Source organism: Cebidichthys violaceus, unplaced genomic scaffold, assembly GCF_023349555.1.
Source record: "Cebidichthys violaceus isolate CVI_PGR_0920_01 unplaced genomic scaffold, fCebVio1.0.p SCAF_17, whole genome shotgun sequence".
Taxonomy (NCBI): Eukaryota; Metazoa; Chordata; class Actinopteri; order Perciformes; family Stichaeidae; genus Cebidichthys; species Cebidichthys violaceus.
The window spans coordinates 3,596,747-3,611,386 of record NW_027176340.1 but is presented as its reverse complement, the minus strand read 5'-3'; the positions used below and the strand labels follow the sequence as shown (position 1 = coordinate 3,611,386).

At 41.6% G+C, this 14,640-nt stretch overlaps 2 protein-coding genes across 2 annotated transcripts; one reads left to right on the top strand and one right to left on the bottom strand.

The window, feature by feature from the left end:
- Positions 1 to 4,525: 4,525 nt before the first annotated feature.
- On the bottom strand, positions 4,526 to 8,304 carry si:dkey-7k24.5 (somatomedin-B and thrombospondin type-1 domain-containing protein). Its single transcript, XM_068712170.1, has 5 exons — positions 8,073 to 8,304; positions 7,537 to 7,728; positions 6,586 to 6,664; positions 6,303 to 6,485; positions 4,526 to 5,263 (listed from the first exon to the last, which is right to left on the bottom strand). Exons 1-5 carry the CDS (start codon positions 8,302 to 8,304, stop codon positions 5,146 to 5,148), a joined length of 804 nt encoding a protein of 267 aa, XP_068568271.1. The 3' UTR covers positions 4,526 to 5,145.
- Positions 8,305 to 11,021: 2,717 nt separating this feature from the next.
- On the top strand, positions 11,022 to 13,990 carry rdh20 (retinol dehydrogenase 20). The gene is made up of 5 exons (XM_068711707.1): positions 11,022 to 11,474; positions 12,431 to 12,529; positions 12,724 to 12,869; positions 13,193 to 13,324; positions 13,415 to 13,990. Exons 1-5 carry the CDS (start codon positions 11,022 to 11,024, stop codon positions 13,533 to 13,535), a joined length of 951 nt encoding a protein of 316 aa, XP_068567808.1. The 3' UTR covers positions 13,536 to 13,990.
- The last annotated feature ends 650 nt before the right edge of the window (positions 13,991 to 14,640 follow it).

Below are 14,640 nucleotides of genomic sequence, written 5' to 3'. Positions count from 1 at the left end.
AATCAACAAAATAAACTTTAATGGCACTAAATATACACCGCCAGGTTACCATGAGTCAGTTGTAAATGCCTGGCCTAATGAAACCCATGCATGAGCACACACACACACACACACACACACACACACACACACACACACACACACACACACACACACACACACACACACCCACTGAAGACACAAGTATGAAAGACAATTTTCAGGATACATAGATATACACTTAGTTTCCATGGCGACAGCAGCTGTTGTCAAAGGCTGGCGACTGCTCAGCAACGGTTTGTTAATTGGGGCGGGAAGGTCTGGTTGCATGCGACGTATGTTCAGCACATATACAAGAACACACACACACACACACACATAGGCATGTGCCCATTAAGAGACGGTATGCAGTCACATGTTAGCAGAGCCACTCCTCACTGTGCATATACTAGTACTGTGTAAAAGTAACATTATGATGTACGTTGTTATGTTAATGTCTAAAAATCTCTGTAGCATTTCATAAATACTACAAGTCCCCTGAATGCATTCTCTATTATCTCTTTATATTCCGACACAGCGAAGAGAAACAGTCTTACGTATCACTGAGAATTAAACATATTACATGAATTACCATACACAGAACAATAGAGGGACAACAGTGCTGTATTTTAACATGAATCCCACACCTTAAAAAATGTGAATTAAATCATATATTAGGATGGACTTCATAGACCGATATAAGCAGAGTTAGTATAATGTGTGAAGAACCCGCTGTTCCTCCCTCAAACCCTTTGAAATCTAATTTTGAATGTGAAGCTACAGCATTTTTTGTAACACCTTTAAAATAAATTCAGGAGCAGGTATGTCTTAAATCATAATAACGTTCTCTAATGTTAACAGGACATGCAGAGAAGAAGAACCTCACTGCCAACAAAACCAATTCTCAAAGAAAATCAAGGACCAAACTGTAAAAGCTTCCTGGCACAAGTATAATGGTGAAAAGACACAAATAACAGAGTTGATTGCACTAGTATAATATAGGTGTCGAGTAAAATGTTAGTCCAAAGTCAAAAAGAAGATGAGCGACATATGTATTTTAGTGTTGTCGTTAAGAGTCTAATCACAAAACCCCCCGATTTCATTTCCTGTTTTAATCACAGAGTTGAACCATTTCATATCGCTCTCCCATAGTGAGAGGAGCTGAGGTGTGAAAGGAATAGCAATGACTGCGAGAGGCAGAGGGAACCGTGTGTGTGTGTGTGTGTGTGTGTGTGTGTGTGTGTGTGTTGTGTGTGTGTGTGTGTGTGTGTGTGTGTGTGTGTGTGTGTGTGTGAGACAGCAGTGAAGCCAGGGCATTAGAGCTGTGTCGCTGTGTCGCTTAATGGGAAAGAATGAGCTGCATGTCGGGGGGGGGGGGGGGGGGGGGGGGGACGACCTGCTTCTGTTTTACCCCATATTCTATCTGCAGTTCTGACTAACATGCAACTGTAACACAAATTGCAATCTAATGATATGAGATATTGAGATGACTTTATTTTTTAAAGTGCAGATTCATTTACTGCTGAGAAGAGGGGAGGCACATTTTTATGGATCTTAATTAACACACATCACATAATTAGGCAAGGATGGATGTTTGAGTCGGTGATAAATGAATTGTATGCGGCTTCAACACAACATTCCTTTTTTTTTTATTTATTTAAGAGAAACATTGAATCAAATATCTAATCATTGTCCTTTGTTGCACATCTGCTCATATTCGAGGCTAAGTTCACAAAAAGAAAAAAAAGGTCACTCTCAAAATCTTAAACTTAAATGTTGTCTGCAAAGAGGGGATACGAAATGATTGATTTCATTTGTAAAGTGAGGAAAATGTCCTCCGGCATAACAATTGACTGCAGTTTTTAAAACAATTTCAGATGGTGATATTCAGAATGCATCATTTTTTTTTAAGTCTCCCCAAAAAGGTGCGGTGCCTGTGCTGCTCCTCCGGTTATAATCATACATTAGTTAATAATTCCCACAATAAACATCTTCATATCACTTTACACGGTGGAAGTGGCACAGGTTCAACTACACAACGGAAAAGATGTACGCGCAAACTTTGTCTATTCATTTCATTTTCAAGAGAAACGTTTGGTTCAAAGACCAGTTGGATGTTAGTTCCTGGTTAACTTTTCACTGCATATTTATCTCTACCTTATGAAAAGTCAAGGCCAATGTATGCCAACACCTTTTACCTCGTCACACACAAAATGTCCATGGAGATTTCAAAATGTTTTCTAAAGTTGTAAAGAAACACGTTTAAGTCAGACATGACCTTCCGACTCCATTTCATCAGTCAGAGAAATTCAATTAAATTTCATTCAGATCACACAACCTCTCATGGAGAAACATCTGAGCTTCTGTCCCAGCATTTAGGTTCCCTATAGTACACCGATGGAAAAAGTACTAGAACTGTACTCTGAAGTAAAAGTACTGGTACTATAAATATATTTTGAACATGATAAGGCTAGAAAGTAGATTGCATTTAAATGTCAACTTCTACACAAGCGGAACAACATCAATAAGAAAACCCCTTGTGTCCAAACCAACAGATGGCACTCTGCAGACTGTGCATACAAATTATTATTATTATTATTAATTATATGAATATACAACTGCCTTCCTTGATATAGAGAGGAAACAAATTTCAAGACAATTCGACAAAAAAAAAAAAGGATCGACAATAAATAAAACGAGGTATGGACATCACGTAGTAGAACAAAACACCACCAAAGCACACAGTGTGGACATGTAACGTTGAACAATAGAAACAGCAAAGGAGAGACTGCACCGTTTTGGTTTTTTTGCACACCGTAAAAGCGCGCACATGCAACCACGTGGTTGTCAACATTGTGCTCTGGAGAGTTCAGCAGTGTGTTGTTGTACTCACCTGTCTGAACTGGTTCAACTCGTCTGCTCGTTAACCAGGCTACTCGGCCCCGCTGCGCCGTTGTTTTGATCGCAGAGGGGACACCGTCACATCAGGCACACAGAAAGTAAAAGTTCATCAGTGAGCGGCAGATCGAAATCACCCTCTGGGGGAGTCCACCATGTTAGCATTTAGCATGTGTTAGCCGGATGTTGCATTCAATTTGTCATTAATTAAGATAGATGCGACAGTGTTTAAACTATGCCTTGGTACTGTTACAATGCTACATACAAACACAGCCTATGTGATCCTTAATTGGATTGTGATTGACGTGCTGGCCCCAGGACATGACCCGAGCATCAGTGAACGCAAACATGTTATATGGTCATCGTTTCCGGAGCGTCTCCTCTCTGGAGAGCTGCCCTCCAGCAGCCGCAGGCCTCACCTGCAGCCGCAGGCGAACCTGCCGCTTCCTCTCTGCTGCAGCCGCTGATGTGTCTGATATTCTGTTCCATTCTCGCACAGTTTATCCGTTTTTACCTTGTAAGGGAAGCGACTTGAAATGCAGTACAATACTTGTGATAAATAGTTGGTTAGGCTACTTCAGTAAAAGTAAAAATTACCGATTTTTAAAAAAGAAATCACAAAATACTAACGAGAGTAAATGTATTGCATTACTTCCGACCCCCCCAAGGACCATGTTTTTCTGAAATATCTTCAATAATGATGACAATCAATATTCCATGAACAGACAGCAAGTATTATTTTAGAGAACTGAAATTTATTTATGGGCAAATACTACGCAAATACGCACTCGTGAGCATAGACACAGAAATCCTGAAACTAGTATTGATCATCTTAAGCTTTTAGACAAGGTATTGCAAAAGACACATTGTGATTTCATACGTACATGACTGTGATACTGTGACATGGTACCACCATAATTCAAAGCAAAATATCAATTTATTTTTTCAAGTCATCCTTCCCTCCATCTTCCAAGGGAGCCAATCGTCTAAAAGAGCTTTTAATTTGACAGAGATCCTTGTGGACTAATTCAAAGGACTAAACCATCATATTTCATGAAGAAAACACGATCAAGTGATTTGTTTTATTTCTCATTTATCGATACAAACTAAGATGAAGAGCACAGATTCTGAAACATTTCAATAACAAGACTCCCAACTGTACTGTAAATGCATTTGTTTTGTTTTTTTGTAACTTTCATTCAAACTTGGTTGTCACTCTAGCTGCTAAATTTAACTGTTAAGAGGTTCAGGTCTTTTTTATTTTCTGTTAGAACCCCATAGGAACCTTTTTCAAGGACGTGGTACTTTCCAAACCCAGTGAGAACCACTGCTTTAGCAAGTACAGCCCAATTCCACACACTCTGAATATAACACTGTATTACAGGGTTGGGGTCGATTCAGGATGCCTTGATGGAGTAAAACACACACACGACACACGACACAATAAAAGGAACCAGTATTAGAGCATGAGACTAATTAAAACCGAGTACAAATTAAAAACACAAACTATATTTTTTTCTACGTTTAAAGCTCTCAGTGAAATTGACCCCAACCTTGCCTAAGCCATCAGTCTTTATAAAGAACACTGTTTCCAGGGAATTGAAAAAAAAAAAAGCTATTTGAACGACCTTAGCCAGCTCTTATACAATGTTGTTTGTAGGTCCCGAGGCTGTCTGTTTTGTAAAAAAAACAAAACTCATTTTTACCTGTTGACTTTCTATGCTGTTGTTTCTGTATAAATGTTCTATTGTTCAGTGCATGTTGTAACTTTTGGCGTTGTGACTGGTTGTGATTCACACAGAGCCAGTACTTGTCATGTTTAAAAAAAAAAAAAAAAAAAGTGTCTCTATGTCCGAAGATATTTCTATTTCTTAAGACAAAGCAACATTTCCCTTGGATGACTAAAATGAAATAAATCAAATCACTTTACATTTTGATTAGGGGATTTCTGACTTTCATTTTACTGGTAATTTGCAGCTTTTGATGCAAAAACGAAACAGGAATATGTAATATTAAAGCTTTTTGTTGAGCAGTAAGGACAATAAATGTATTATATTGTGATTAAGAAATAGGATTTTCATTGGAACAAATTCAGCCGCATTAACAAAATGTTTACGTGCACTAATCTGGAGAAGAAGGCACAAAGGAGCGTTGCATTGTGGCCAGTATTTCATATTCGGGCAGATTGTTCTTTAAACACAAGTCTGAGTAAACATGTAGAGGAGGAGGTTAGATAAAGAGGAAGCTGTGGGCTGTTGGGCAGGAACAGGCCTCCAGCCTCCCCACACGCCTCCACACACCCCTGCACCGAGGGTTTCCCACCGCCTGCCACTGGAGAGACTGTCTTCTGCAAGGAATCATGGAGGGAGGAAGGAGTTAGCGGTCACACGGTTTCTCTTTAAATCCAAAGAGATAAACAATGGCGCCATCTAGCGGTAGTCCTCACTGTTACCGATCAGATCTGAGAGATCCAACACAACTGATCGACACGTCGGTAGTCCACCAACAAATGCACCTCTTAAAAAACAGACACAGCTATTGTGTCAGAAACAGGACAGTGTTATACAAGCTAGACTGTTGCGAGATACTAAGACCTTCTGTCCACGCAGTGCGACGATGTGCGTCCTGTAGATCTGGTTATTCATCACGTGCATGCCACATGCACGCCATACACATTCATGGCAACGGTGGTCCCACTATTCTACGACTATTCTACTGGTGCCGGTAATGCTGCAATATTTGCAGCGATGCATCAAATAAAAGCAGAGAAGAAGAAGACTTCCTACTGGTGAACATGGGGTGTAAACAATGGTTAAAATCAGCTTTGCAGAGGTTTTAATGAGGAAGGAAGTACATGCATCACGCAATGTGTGTTGGTGAGACACACTGAAATGTAAACAGAACTTTTATTTGGCTCCAAGAAATCTCCACTGAGCTCCTTTAAGGCACGTCTGTGAATGGACTGCTCTCAAAGACTGCATGGTCAATTGCAAAGAGTTCATATGGTGTAATCACTGCTTCTGTAGCGATGCAATTACAGAAAATTTGACTTTTTTTTTTTTAGGCTTGCATTTTATGAGCTACAGTAATCCTACTATAGCATATCCTTAAAGGAACAGTTCAACGTTCTGGGATAATTTGTTTTGTTCGTGGAGAGTTAGGGGAGAAGATCTAATTTCATGGTTGAATAAACCCTTGGCTGGGCTTTAAACACAAACACCTTATCTATCTCTTCCCCGGTCATTAACATGAGCAGCACAAACTTACATTTGTGAGGCTTTATGAATTTAAAAAAAAAAAAATGTTAGCTGACAGACATAGCTTTATTTTTTTTTTTTAATTTTCCAATCATGATGAAGAACATTCTCGGTTCTTTGCATTGTCACCTGCCCTCTTCGTTTTCCTCTCCGTCTCCGGCGCAATGCGTCTGTCCAGCAGCGAGAGCCGGCGGCTGGCACTCGACACACACGCGGTGCCCCTCCCTCAGGTGCTGCATCCACTGGGTGTGTGGACCCCAACTCTGCTGGCATCCTTTAGTCAGAGAGGTCAACTGAAACTGGACACAATACCTATTTTACACAAACACACACACACGAACCAAATTCAGAGTAAATTCATATTGACAATACATGAGAACATATCAAAGGCAAAAAAAACAGAACTTGTTACCCTATAATGTCGCTGCTGTCAGGGATGTCTCTCTTCTTCCTGGCGTTGCCGTAGCCTCCCGTGATAATCAGTGCTGGGACTGCAGAGGGAGCATCCATGGTGAGAACATCACATGCGACCATATGTTGCAGTATACCTAATACCTTTCAAATGAGCGTGTGCTGGGAAAATGTTCATGAAAGTAAGACTCTCTGGTGAGAAACAGCCTGGGAGGCTGGAAGAAACAGATGCAGTCATGTGCTTCATCAGATGGTTTGAAATGATACTGCTTGAACTGCTACATATGTCTGAAGACCCCCGTGGATCCGAACCCCACTATCACTCTTTTACATCAAAACATACATCAGGACAAGATATTCTGTGCAGTTGTATACATCCTTGTCAATAGAGCAGGTAATAAAATGTCAAAATCTGTATTTCTGCTCTTCTTACTATGTGCTTCATTGCCACAGCAGCATATGTTATGATGAAACATATGAATTAAATGATTAAAGACAGCACATGTAGGATTATCAGAACTTTTTCTATTCGCTGAGTCAACATTTATACAATCTAACAATGTTGACATATATCTAAAATGACAACAAGGTCGTAATTAAAACAAATCCCTTGTTTTGCATGTGACTCATGTGTTTTTTGAATATCAGAATTAGATGTGAAATGATCTTCTTAATCATTAGTGGGTGTATGAAGGGATATGTGGTTTTCAGCATTATTTGATTGTCTTTTACAGGTCAGTTAACAAGTAAGAGTGTTGCTGTTTTTTTTTACACTGTTCCAGCTATTAACTTCAGACGTGATATTGCTTAATCAATACTCTTTTGAATAACCTCGCTGTACCAAGCGATATTTCTTCTTAATAACTTTCACTAGATAACAGGATTAAGTTATTCCACCGAGTGTCGGAGAATAATGTGATGATCCCACAGGAACCATGTATATTTTTCTCACCGAGTGGGTTGTGACAGTTCCCTTGCTGGGACCAGTACTCCGCGCAGCCGGCTTGCTCCTCCAGATTGGGACAGGGTCTGCCTGCGTTGAGTGGCTCCTGCAGGATCGTCCTGCTCCGCCTGCGGACTGTGGCCCTGCAGGGCTCAGCACAGCCCGACCACTGCGTCCACTCGCTCACCACACAGGACAGCGCTGAGGGACAAGAGACAACCAGTTGTCACTTCTCAGGTCAACAAGTCAGAACATTTCAGCGACATCGTAGACCTCCAGTAAATATGACAGTCTCTCTATTAACATTTCTCAAAGCCACCCAGAGATCCACAGCAAATTTGGCTTCTAATACGAAATAATAGTATAATTATGTAAATGTCTTGTATCAGTTTGGTTAGGCCTATGTTTCTACTGGTGTAGGCTATATGATGGCTATTTTATTAAGTATGCAAAACAAAACAAAAAAAGCCAGTCTCACTAATACCAACATTACAATGTTCTGCAATAGATTACATTGAATTTAATATTTGACAAACAGAACCCACCTGGGCAGGCTGTCTCATAGTCGTGGCAGCAGTCCAGAGTGGAGACACAGGCCTGGTCGCAGTAGCAGGGGCCGTAGGACCGGTCGGACCTCCATCCTTTGCTGATGCACGACGGGTCCCGGCCGATGCAACATAGACCTGTCTCCCGACAGCCCGACCGACACGGACCGACGAGGAATAAAGAGACCCCGAGACAAACCAAGGTGACAGAACTGCTCCTCCCGACTGTCATCACGACAGTGGGCTCTGTTATAATATTAGATTTAGCAGTAATCCCAGTCTGAGGCTGTTCACCGGCGGAGTGTTTGAAAGTTCTGTCCTGTTAAAGTGTTTATAAAAGCGTTGATGTTAACTCACTCCTCTCATCTGTTGATCGGTCAACAGGAGTCGAGGCACTGACCGGTGAGTTGGAAGTTATTCATGTGTCAACTCTGTATCTCTTAAAGGAACAGTTCACCACTGTAGTTAAGTGTTATGGTTCGTTTGCTACCTCTCCAAATGCATTGCTTGATCTTCCCAAAGCATAAAACTAAATCTGTTTTCACTGTGTTTTGATTTACAATATAGTTTTTCCTGCATTACAATATATTAAGCATTAGCCTGCCTGAATTAAATTAAGAAAGCTCACCTAATTACTGGGGCTAAATGGCAGAAACAGATGATATGGACCCCCGCTAGGATGCATTTGCATGGCATTTTACAATTTTCTGCAGAAACCATCAGTAAAATATATAAAAAAAATCTACCTTCACTTGCAAAACCCCAGTTTTTGCTTAAAGTCTCTCTCTCTCTCTCTCTCTCTCTCTCTCTCTCTCTCTCTCTCTCTCTCTCTCTCTGTCGGCGTAGCAACAAGCTTCCCAGGCCCACATGTGTGCCTCAACATGTGAAAACAGTGGATTAATGAAACTCCTGGTGGCTGAGGTTATTCATGCAAAAAGAACAACAGTGTGGGCAGTGCAGGCTCACTAGAACTAAGACTCCCAGTAGCCTTCTGCTGTGTGTGTGTGTGTGTGTGTGTGTGTGTGTGTGTGTGTGTGTGTGTGTGTGTGTGTGTGTCCCGGGAGAAGATGGGAACAGAAAAGAGGGGTGAGCTGAAAGATTAGACTGCTCAAAACACCACAAGCTCAAGATTAGCAACTGAGGGAAACATACATAGAGACACAGTGAAAAAGCATTACCGTGACAGTTGTGTGGCCCCACCTTGTGGCCCCACCTTGTGGCCCCCTACACAACTGCTTTAGAGACGATGAGCACTGATTGCTCCGTTAAACATGTCAGCGCTACACATACACAACCGCTGGCCCATAGACACCAGTCACGCCCTCTCTCATGTTCTTATAATGTATTTCTCTTTTTTATCATCAGGCAACTTGAAGAAGCAATAGTCTTAATTTCTAAAGTAATTCTCACAGCAAAATCATTGATTATTGTTTACATTTGGGCCATGGATCGTGTCTTAAAAGTTGCACGGATTCGATTAACTCAGTTCTGAAAAGACATAAATGGCCCGGTGTCGGATGGCTTCCCGCCAGTAGAAAACACTACAGTCAAATATTTTTTATATAGCATATAAAAAAACAACAGGAACACTGGCTGGCAAACAATCAGAAAAGAATCTGCCCACTGGATCCACAACTCTTGAGCTGCATGCCCATGTTCAGGTATTACCAGCAGATTTAAGGAGCTCGCTTTGATATGATCTTTGCTGTTGCTGAAGCGTTGCTCAACAAGTCACAGTAGGGCAACAATTCTTGGCAGCATTTCGACTAAACTCCTTTTACAGCCTTGGCCTATTTCTGTATATAAATTCTGTATATATAAATAAATATATCAATATTTGTTGTGAGATCAAAAAAAAATCAACCTGGTTAAAATGTTGTTGTTCATTATCTTTAGAATATATACTGCAGATATGCATAGATGACCTTTACATTAATGGTAGTAATATCAGCTAAGACGCAACAATAAATGGAGGTGATTTATCATTTTAATTTATAGGTTAAAACATTGCAAATGGCTCACAAGCCACCACAGGGGAGTAAACAAGGCCGGCAGTGTTCACCAAAAAAAAAAAAAAAAAAAAGCAAAAACGTGACACACAACAAGCAGCTTTCATGGGACATAAGTAACAATGCAGAGATTTAAAGTTGCCATTAACATAATCTCCTTATGTTCTTATTTAATGTGATCGCGGGGCAGAACTAAAGTGTGTCCTTGTACGGTGAACTAGAAATGTAAACTTAATTAAATGCTCGACGACAACTTCGCTGCGATGCATCAGTGCAAACATCTGAGCCACGGCACTCGCTGTGTGTACAAGCTGTCTGAGAGCATTTGTACTCAATTAGCAGCTGTTAATTCTCCTTTTCTTACTTATCTAGTATTACTTAAAATACCGTTACATAAATACACAACACATACATGTGTAGATTATATGAAATATTCATTAGTCATGGCACAGTTGAGGCTGTTTGCACTGAGAAGCCTGAGAGATAAACTGAGGTGTTTGAATACACATGTAATGGTATTTATATTTAAATAAAGGTGTGTAATATGTGTAATATGGTATTTAGAGGCAGCCTACGTTGAGTGTACAGTACGTGCAATGCTGTGAACTTTAGAATAATAATGTACTTAAAGAATCTGATGCCGTTTGTCTCAGTAACGGTGCAAAAGCATACATTATTGCATCAACAGTGATTTCATTAGGAGCTCGAGGTATTTCCTCTAATCCGGGAGGAGAGTGTTTAAATAAACCACGGATGGAGGCTGAGGGTCACAGAAGGAGGGGAACACCAGCTCGGCCGTCTGCATCTTTTTCCACTAACGCGGTCTAACGCTTAACGTCGGGCCGTAGGAAACACACACCGTCCCAGATAACAAGGCGTGAAGCGTCATCCACTGTAGGCTGCTGCTGATCAAGGCCGTCAGCAGTAAAGTAGTTGAACAATGATTTTCCTAATGGACCTCCAGATGATGCTGCTAGACGTGATCTACTTCATCCTGCGCAACTCCGTCCGGGTTTTCCTGCGCCCTCGCACCAAGCCCATTGACGGCGAGCTGGTGCTGATCACCGGATCGGGTGGCGGCCTGGGTCGTCTCTTCGCGCAGGAATTCACCAAGCACGGGGCAGAGGTGGTGCTGTGGGACGTAAACAGCGGTCCCAACGAGAAGACGGCCAAGCTGGTGCGCGAGATGGGGGGTGAGGCGCACACTTACACGGTGGATGTGACCAACAGGGACGACGTGTATCGCAACGCGGAGCTCGTGCGAAAGGACTTGGGCCGGGACGTCACAATGCTGGTGAACAACGCTGGAGTGGTGGCCGGGGAGCGCATGTTAGACTGTCCCGATGAACTCATCGAGAGGACCATGAAAGTCAACTGCCACGCCCTCTTCTGGGTGAGAACTCTACTATTCAAAAGTCAAATGTGTTAAGATATTTCACCAATCACACCTAGAGTCAAGACAACATCCTTTAGACCAGGCAGGAAGTCCAGCTGCCCATGACTTATTACATAGTAATAAACGTCTTATTACCACGAGGACAGAGACGGATCTATGTATTCTTTTTCATGTTAGCTCGGTACAGGTACTTCTTATTAATCTGCTCATCCATAATAATAATCGCTTCTCTAATCACGGTAAGGAGAGTAAATTGTGTTCGTATTTCCCAATCAGTAACTTTTGTTTGAATGAAATCAAATATTGATCATAATTCAGACTTTTTTTTTTCAGCTGTGCGTAAACAGACAGATTTGATTGTGTGCCAGTTTTAGTAAATACTTCAAAAACTAAGTCATAAAAGTTGGCATACGATCAAAAACAGTTCGTCTGTGCAGCTTCATGTTTCATTAAAATGTCATTCTGAGGCACATCCTCTGTGGATATTTAGCAGCAAAACCACGCATACATTACACAAGTAAGGCGACGACCACTTGTGGGTGGAATTCAGTCATCGTCTCGATGTATAGAAGTGAATGTTGAGGAGTCACGTCTAGAAAAGGGAGAAATGAAGCTTTTGATCGTCACAATGTACGACGTGTTCAGCCTCGGCTGCGGTACAGAGCAGGTTATTGTGCACATGTGTGACACATGACATGTAAAATGTGTGACGCTAATAGCTTTATCCGCTTCACACTATGGACTACACAGTAGGATATCCCCGCATAAATCCTCTTAATGAGAAGCTGCTGGAAAACATAAGCTTCCCTCGCATTGAGCAACATTTAAGTCATTTAAGTCGTATGAACACTACACGGTTTGTTGCCTCATAATAACATGCTTGTGTGTGTGTGTGTGTGTGTGTGTGTGTGTGTGTGTGTGTGTGTGTGTGTGCGTGTGCGTGCGTGCCTCAGACAGTGAAGGCCTTTCTCCCTCAGATGAAGGCCCAGAATCACGGACACATCGTCACCATTGCCAGCGTCCTCGGTCTCTTCAGCACAGCTTGCGTCGAGGTGAACCAGGGAGAGAGGGAGAGAAACATCAGCGCACCACAAAGACACGACAGCTTTACCGATACAGTCGTTCTCTCGCTTCTCTGTCTAAAGTCATATCGCTAAAGTCTGAGCAGGTCTGAGGTATTTAACGATAATTGTGTAAATGGTAAATTATTCAATGGCAGTTTTGATTTTTTTTTCGTTTGAGACAGGATTACTGTGCCAGTAAGTTTGCTGCAGTGGGCTTCCACGAGTCTCTGGCACATGAGCTGCTGGCTGATGAAGTGGAAGGAGTGAAGACGACCCTCGTGTGCCCTTACATCGTAGACACGGGCATGTTTGAAGGCTGCAAGATACGGTAAACTAAATGCATAGATCGTCACCAATTCAATCCCATCCTTTCATTAAACGTGAATGGGGTGATTTCAACCCAACCAACACAGACACACCACTTTCCTTCATGAACTCCATTATTAAAGACTTGCCGGTTTGCTTCTGTTCCGCTATATTCAGGTTTCCAACGTATTTCCTTTGCAGTAATCGTTCTGAAACGTTTAATGTTCATATGCTAAATTAAACACAGGAATATGGTTGGCTGCTCATGTTTGGGTTTGCTTTCCAAAATGCTAAATACCAACTCCTTAAGTGACAGGCCTGCTTGTCCTTTGATGCCCCCACTAGGGAGGAAGTGGAACTGCTCCTACCTCCTCTGGAGCCCCGGTACTGCGTGGAGCAGGCCATGAACGCCATCCTGATCGACCAACCGCTAGTGTGCATCCCCCGCCTCACATACCTGCCGTTCCTCTCCAGAGCGTAAGAACAAAAGCTACACCTTCGTATCAACCACAGACCGTATACAAGTTGCTTAGCAGCAGATGTTCAGTATTTTCTGTTCTTTTTCAGACTGCTGCCGTGGGAATCAAACGTGATCACGTATCGTTTCATGGGGTCCGACAAGTGCATGTACCCTTTCATTGACGCCAAGAAGAAACAAACGTCCAACGGCTCTGTTAAGGTCGCATAGTCGCACCTGAGCACACTTAAAGACAACTTTTGGGAGTCAAAACCTTCAAAATTAAAATGAAATGTCCTTAAAAAAAAAGAAAAAAGAAAAAAGAAAGCTTGTGTGGACAGCAGTGAGTCAATAACGAACGATCAGAAGTAGTGCAGAGGCCAGACGGATGCGATCTTAAGGAGGATCATTCGGAAGTGTGCGCTAGATGACGACTCAGCCAAGTGGTCATCAGCAGCCGAAAAAAAACACACATTTCAGACGGAGTTTAAGGTCCCTTCAAACCTGTGAGACGACACAAACACTGTCCAGTGACCGAATCCTGAACCAGTGGAGCGACTTTAATATCTGTCATTTAATAACGTACCAGCGGGTTATTAAGCCGTCTTATGTTTACATCAAATAAAATGAATGAAAACCGCTACGCCGAACGTGAAAAGTGTGATGAGAGTGATTTCTGTGATTGTGTTCTTTTAAATTTCACAGGGCATGAAAAGAGTAATAACGCTGACGAAGGTAAAACTGTCATGTTAGCAGGAAGTCGGGGGTATTACAAGCGAGGCTGTTATCAGAGGACGGCGCAAAACTATTTTCATGCAGGGAAGCAAGTATGACTAATGATAAAGCATAATGTAAGAACGTACAACGTTTAAAATGCCTCGTCATCGTCATCACGTCCCAGAACGAGCTCATGTTTGGGCACTAGAATAAAAATTAAAAAAAACGTTTGCGTAAAAAGAACATTTACATGTTTCTTGATTTTAAAAATGAATCACTGATTACCTTTTTATTATGTAAATATCTAGCAGCTAAATTCTTATAAAAAAATGAAGGTGCCTTTTTTATTTTAAGAACTCAAATATTAGAAGAATCAGAACTCAGAAGAATCAGAGTTGATCAAATTTAAACGATGCACAAGCGTGCATTGAACCCTTAGGGCTGAGCAATCTCTAAGATCTTTTAATATATTTCACAATATGGCACAAATGCGTAATAGATAACATCGTAAATAATCTAAATTGCTGTTCAACGCATCAATAGCGTTCAACGGTTATGCCAACAACAGATAAAGGTTAATAAATGCTAATAAATGACCCAGCAGCTGGTAGAGAACAGA

Bases quoted from the DNA above. Each gene is read 5' to 3' on its own strand.
- si:dkey-7k24.5 (XM_068712170.1), bottom strand. From the start codon at position 8,304: ATGACAGTCGGGAGGAGCAGTTCTGTCACCTTGGTTTGTCTCGGGGTC. The intron at 6,665-7,536 runs GTGAGAAAAATA...CTCCCTCTGCAG, and splicing joins GAACTGTCACAACCCACTCG to TCCCAGCACTGATTATCACG. The intron at 6,486-6,585 runs GTAACAAGTTCT...TGTGTAAAATAG, and splicing joins GACAGCAGCGACATTATAGG to GTATTGTGTCCAGTTTCAGT.
- rdh20 (XM_068711707.1), top strand. From the start codon at position 11,022: ATGATTTTCCTAATGGACCTCCAGATGATGCTGCTAGACGTGATCTAC. The intron at 12,530-12,723 runs GTGAACCAGGGA...CGTTTGAGACAG, and splicing joins TCAGCACAGCTTGCGTCGAG to GATTACTGTGCCAGTAAGTT. The intron at 12,870-13,192 runs GTAAACTAAATG...TGCCCCCACTAG, and splicing joins TTTGAAGGCTGCAAGATACG to GGAGGAAGTGGAACTGCTCC.